General features: G+C 43.4%; 1 protein-coding gene across 1 annotated transcript in view; it reads right to left on the bottom strand. All coding sequences in view use genetic code 11, as the record gives it.

Moving 5' to 3' along the window:
* Nucleotides 1–6,112, bottom strand: part of EGR_06307 (hypothetical protein) — a gene marked incomplete at both ends in the record, with an annotated part of 7,095 nt that extends 983 nt beyond the window's left edge. Inside the window, 2 exons of the mRNA XM_024495556.1 lie at nucleotides 1,954–2,054; nucleotides 6,070–6,112. Coding sequence (XP_024350079.1) covers nucleotides 1,954–2,054; nucleotides 6,070–6,112 — 144 coding nt within the window. The remainder of the gene's footprint in view (nucleotides 1–1,953; nucleotides 2,055–6,069) is intronic.
* Between the last annotated feature and the right edge of the window lie 131 nt (nucleotides 6,113–6,243).

The raw sequence follows: 6,243 nt of genomic DNA, 5'->3' as shown, positions 1-6,243 counted from the left end.
TAGCAGACCCTAACGGCGCTGTAAGCAGTTCACAACCATATGTGACAAGCTGGATATTATGAAGGTGTGTATTATTGGCTGCATTTACCGGAATGGTATTAATGAACATTGACATGAGGACGTTTGTTGCTGGTTAAGTATAAAGCCAACCGTCATCTCAGGTCTCTTCATTGAGGCCTGGATGTGAAACATTATGTCATAAAATTTACGACAGACGAATTCGGTTTGCAAGGTGAACAAGCCCAAACCAGGGTCACTAAGTGGCTTTGATGCCACCGCCTAATATCAGGGCCTCAAGCTATGGGAGTAGCACAGAGTAGAGTGAGTGATGGTTGGCGCACAGTCAAGGTACACTTGGAGCCACCCCACACGTTCCTACCAATTCCATCATATGGAAGTCGCATGAGCTTACATGATCACCCAGTAAACTAGACAACTGCACTCATCTTGGCACCCCCGTTATTTGAAAAACCACAGTTCTTATCGGTGGCACAGATGCGGCGGAGCAGTCAGGACCGGAATATATATAAGTGAGAATTTGCATGCTCAGCATCTTTGAACAAGATAGAATGCGCTACAAATAATTGCGCAGGCAACATTGAATAAGTACGGCAACTACATTGCTGGTGGTATTCATTATATTAACAAGGGGAACGAAATCACGTCCAAGTACATCATAATTTCCAGAAAGCGGATTTCAATTTGACCCAGACATGATAGCACTGTTTGATTTGACCTGTATCGTCTGCCTTGCAATCACTGCACAGAAGATCTCTGTTCACCTTCACAGCGGTCACTGTCCGGCCAATAAGGTAGACATCAGCAGTCCCTGGCTCCTTAAAGTACGATGCCACGTTCTGTGCAGATGTGCCGACACCTGTGAAAATAATTACAAAGTAATTTAACAAAGCCATTGGATCCATTAACACATAGCCGCAACATATCATGGCAATAATTTAACCTGCAAATTAGGTTAATCTGGTAGCAGTATCTACAAAACACCTGCAACGGTTGACTTACATTACAGGCAAGCAGTTTCTTATGTTAAGGGGATTTAACAAGGACAAGGCTGCCAAATGTAGCTCCACTCTCCACTTTTGCATAACCTGTCTTACATAGGCCTCTCAGGTGGGATACTGAAGAAAGGGAATAGAGAAAGACGCACTTCCATAACTTTATCTCCCCTTCAGCGGACAAACGCCATTGTCTTGAAGGCATTGAAGAACTTACGTCCATCCACACACACCACGTCTCCGAACTAAAAATACAGCACTGCTGTGAGGAAACAATACGAAATTTAGACTAAACGGCTGAAGGAAACCTCTCTGAATGCACACTTTACTGCCACATGCGTAAAGGGAGCACTGCCATACCCATGATCCAGGAAGGACCGAGTTCAGGCAAAATAACAAGTTGCATTAAAGGTGTTGGGGTAAAAAAGAAGGCCCGCTATTCCCATCTTTCTGCAATAAGAAGCATTTGACGCCATGGAGGGAGGACTACTTTGAGGAACAGGGAGTGCCCATATTAGGATTGTTCAAACTGAACTAAGCCGCGAGGACATTAGGGATGGTAGTCATTGATGCAGGAGCACCTTCCTTGGGCACAGGCCTCTACAGCAATCACATTCAGTGAAAGTATTAAATTTACATTTGCCAACTCGTTCATGTTTATCCGCGTCAGTAATGGTGGCATGATTGATAAGCACATAACTCCCAGTTAAGGCACCGTGCAGTGTCGACTGCCTACTCCAACACAAAGCGGAGAATTCGCAATACAATAGACCTTCACAGTCACCTTCCAATGTATTTCACACATTCCTAACACCTTCAAGTAGGTCAGAGTGGCAGGACACTAAAATATTTCCACGCTTCTTGCTGTGAATATAAACAACCAATTAAACATTGCTGGCAGCAGTAATAAAGTAAAACTACACTCATTGCGCCAAAGCACCAATTCAACGTCCAGTGAGGAGGCAGAAGCAGGTTCAGCACCTCTGAGTCTGGTATTCCTTATGGCGCCGAAGATGGAGCTATCCCCTGAGTACTGCCCCACTATACAGGAAAAATAAACGAAAGATCACAAGCAGTAAGTACATTGGAAATAGGCAAAGTAACACAAGCGATGTGCACGGTGCGAAGGCCTTGCTCTTGCCTGCCTTACCACAACTACAGTCTTAAGTCTACCCGCCTAGTTTTCTTTTGAGTAGCTCCCACAAAACCTACTCCAAAGATCTAAATCAGGACCTTAAATCGCAACCGTAATCTGAATTCGCGATACTTCCCTGACTACATCCATAATAGGGGATCAGGCAGCACTGGGATGACTACGAGGAAGCAGGAAGAAATGACGCCAGCATGCAACTTCATAAAGCTACTCTTCCTTGTTTCAAGTTTCCTCTTAATAACTACACCCACAAAAAGTGATCGGCAAACAAAACATACTCCCTCAGGAATGTCCTCCAACCTTAGCATTAATACCTTAGTTGCCTACCACAGATGGCTTCCTCCATATCACCTACGCCAATTTTATAAATACCTCATTCCACAATTGAGCGCCTTTCATAGTCTAAGGAGGTGACTCGAGCGTTGCAGCAGGACAGTGAAGAAGGATTTCCATCTGGTATACCTGCCTTCTCACAGCAGTCTAACTATTAATGCTATAGTTCAAAATACCCAAAATATTCGATCAAGAGATTAAATGTAATGCAAAAAATACACAATCAAGATAGTTAGCCGTGCATTTATGGCATATTTGTGCCCAGGTTGCAAGTTACTTACTTTGTAGATCCTGCGCATACCATAGTTGTTTCGAAGGACAGTGTAGCAGCCAATCTCGAACATCACAGTGCGAGTTTCGTCTCCCAATACAACCTTCTTTGACGCCTCACTAATTCATCTGCTTAGCCCTTATAATGACGCTTCTATGGTTATGATCTTAAAAAGATAGTGAAATAAACTCGAGTCACATACTTGTGTCAGTAGGAATCAAACTCAATACCTTTGCCTGAATACTAAGTTTAAGCACTATGGAAGAGGGCATACGTTACTGGTGTCTGAATCTACTTGCAGCGCTCAGGTTCTTTTCAAAATATTGTAATAAATCAAGGCACTGTGGTAAGACCTATGTTGCTGGGGCACAGTGGGTTCAAGAGGCAAATGGCAGGGCCCTTAGTCCATGTCAAGTAGCAGAAGCATAATTGCGGAACCTTAAGTGTCTGCATAAGAAAATGCAGCCAAACAAACTAGGCAAGTATTACAATGCCGAGCCTAGATACTAGCAACAGAGTCGTTATTTATATTTGCACCTGCTTTTGGCGCTTGTCCCAATAGAATATTCTTTGGTGAGGCAGTTCACAATTGAAACAACCCCAGAAGTGAGGAGAACACAATTCTGTCCAATAAAGCTCATCTGGATGATAGAAGGGGAGAAAACAGAGAAAACACTCCAGGGATATTGTTATTGACTCATAATACCTATGCTGTTTAAAATGCTTAAGAGCACTACATTGAAAGAGATAAGATAATAAGTATCAGCAACAATCACTACCACCCAATTCATCATGCAGAAGTGAGAAACGCTTCACAAATAGCAAACAAAAACCAGATGGATCTCTGCATTCAATTTTTATGCGCAGTTGGAATAGACGATGGTCTGGAGCATTAATTCTGCACCCCATGAAAGTACTCGCACAAGAGAAAAACGAAGACCATTGATATCATGAGACTTGAATTCGAGTGGGGACCACACTAAGACTTCGCCCATGTCTCCACGGCGCTTGTCAATCAAACATCAGACGCCGCATTAAAAACGGCCACAAAAATGTGCGATAGTGTCAAGGTCTTGAATACAGGGATGAGTGGGCAATGGGGGGGAACACCTGCGCCCATGCCTTGCACCTGTCGGTGTCGGTGACAGTCCTCCCAACCCTACAAGCCAGTGCAAATGCAGCTTCAGTGCATGGAAAATGGATATGACAGCACTCAAATTCAATCGACGTTACAACTAGACTTGGGGAGTGGAGAAAGGGGAAGAACAAGTTCACTGAACCCTTGTGCCTACACCTCAGTAATTCAGTCAACTTAAACTCACATGCAGTAGGAGGGCTGGTGTTTGCGTGAAACAGTGAAAAAACTACTGCGTGTAAACAAGACAGCTGAACAAGGTGAACCATTTCCTTCCCCTCATCATGAGGAGCATCTGCCTCCTTAAACACTGCTAGTGGCAATGATGTAATCAAAGTGAAGCAATGCTCACCAAATACATTTACCACGGAAGAGTTCAGAAGGGAAAGGAGAGAGGGGCGTAGGTGTCAATTTTAGCGTATCGAAAAATCTGATTGAGTTAGCGAAGCTATAGTAACTTTAACCAGCTCGTTCACTCCTGACAGGATGGTACATACGTCTCGACGCCACATCTTATGCCGTTGAAGTAAATTGGATGGGAGAAGAGATAGGAAGGTAGGTAGATAATTAGATAGACAGAAAGAAAGGTAGATATATGGAAAAAACCAGAGGGTGGGATTATAGATATAGAAAGAAACAGATCTCCCCGCCTTTACCTGCATATCTACCTAGGGCCTCACCAACCAGATAACCCAATGAATAGACAACTAAAAAGTAAGTAAAGAAACAAATGAATCATCATGCTTGCCAGTGGACGAAGTTGCAGGAGTGGACAAATTCATAGGGCAAAAATAAGGGTTAATTACTACTATGATTAAAAGGAGGGTGAAGACCATGCCGAGGCTACATTTCTGCAGCAGGGGCGGTGGAGACACCGAAGTGTTTAATGTGTTGCCTCCAAAGTCGTGAGCATAATGCTACACCCGCAATGAACACTTCATTCATTAGCAATTCGGAGGCGATAATCCCAAGATTCCTCTTTTGGTTATAATAAACGTGCGCTAAACAGCCAGATTCACCCAAAGTCGTATCCTCTTTACGTCTCCTTGCTTACTTATAAGCAAGATAAAGTCAGCAGAAGGAACAGACAAAATTGTTTGATATTCTGTAAAACATGAGTGGGCATGAATGGGGTACAAGTGTCGGCAAGACTTTCCTCAAATTCGTAAGCAGTGCGAATTAAAGCAGCTGTAAACTTTCTCATCACAGGTACATTAGCTATAAAATATGCACAGTTGAGGCAACAGTAGTGTATACCACAACAAATACTCTTCTGACTTAGTAGGAGTGATAAAGTTTATTTGGAGGCAAGAGTCATGCTTCATTGCAGATATTCACGCGAGTCATGACCCAGATTGCTGCAGTACTCTCTATCAACATCCAGTATCCTCGATTCGGTAACAGTAGCTCTAGAATACTGTTAAATAAGCACTAATAACATGCCCTAATCATAATTCTTAAAAGGCACATTCATGTACATCAAAACCTGCTGGGCACAACCTTTCTCGGTTATGCTGGGACAACGATGCAAGTAATAGGCAAGCGCGCACCAATTATTCTTTGACACAGCAAACGAAAACAAGTGGCAAAGCCTAATACAAAAATGTCAATTCAGTGAATGAGCACAAAAATCGGACCTGTCAATATTCAGTAAAACCAGTGCTGAGTGAAGGCAGGGTAAAGCAGAATTGAGAGGGGCAGTGGAGCAGAAAACAATGAAATGAAGCGGATAAGGTAACAAATGCCACTCAATTTCACTTTGCGACTTCCAGTAGTGGTCTATTGACGAAAAAAGACGAAGGCAATGAAGCAAGGTACCTTATTAGAGGCGAAGCAACCGCTGCTCCTGACTGATTCATTAAAGGCAAGGCAAAAGTGCAGGAATTTAGACTTGGTCACTTTCCTGCGTCAGGCATTAAAAGTCCGCCAGTGTGCGCAGGACTGGAGGAAATTCGACAGCAGATATATGTACAACTAGTCGCGATCGCATGAATTAATTTACCAGGATCAGAGAAATGCCATTGCTGTTGAACGTATGACAAAGCAGAGCTGCATGTCAGTTGATCAAAGATCATTCTCTCGATGCAGCCTCGCCAACACAAGGCGATGTCGATTGAGGCAGACTGTCAGATGCAACGTCGTGATTGAAGCCCTTGTGCCTTACGAGCGGCGTTGACTTCGGTGCTCCCAGTCTTCCACAGATACATCATTAAAACTGTGCACCAGCTAGAGAAGACTTGATGTCTGTAGAACTTCATGCAGCATCATGTCACGTCGTTTCAAGCCAAGAAGTGGTTTTGTGATACGTGTCACATATACGTGATGCCAGATGGGTCGA

This window comes from Echinococcus granulosus (assembly GCF_000524195.1).
Source record: "Echinococcus granulosus chromosome Unknown EG_S00054, whole genome shotgun sequence".
Classification (NCBI taxonomy): Eukaryota; Metazoa; Platyhelminthes; class Cestoda; order Cyclophyllidea; family Taeniidae; genus Echinococcus; species Echinococcus granulosus.
This window is presented reverse-complemented; position numbering and strand designations above follow the sequence as displayed.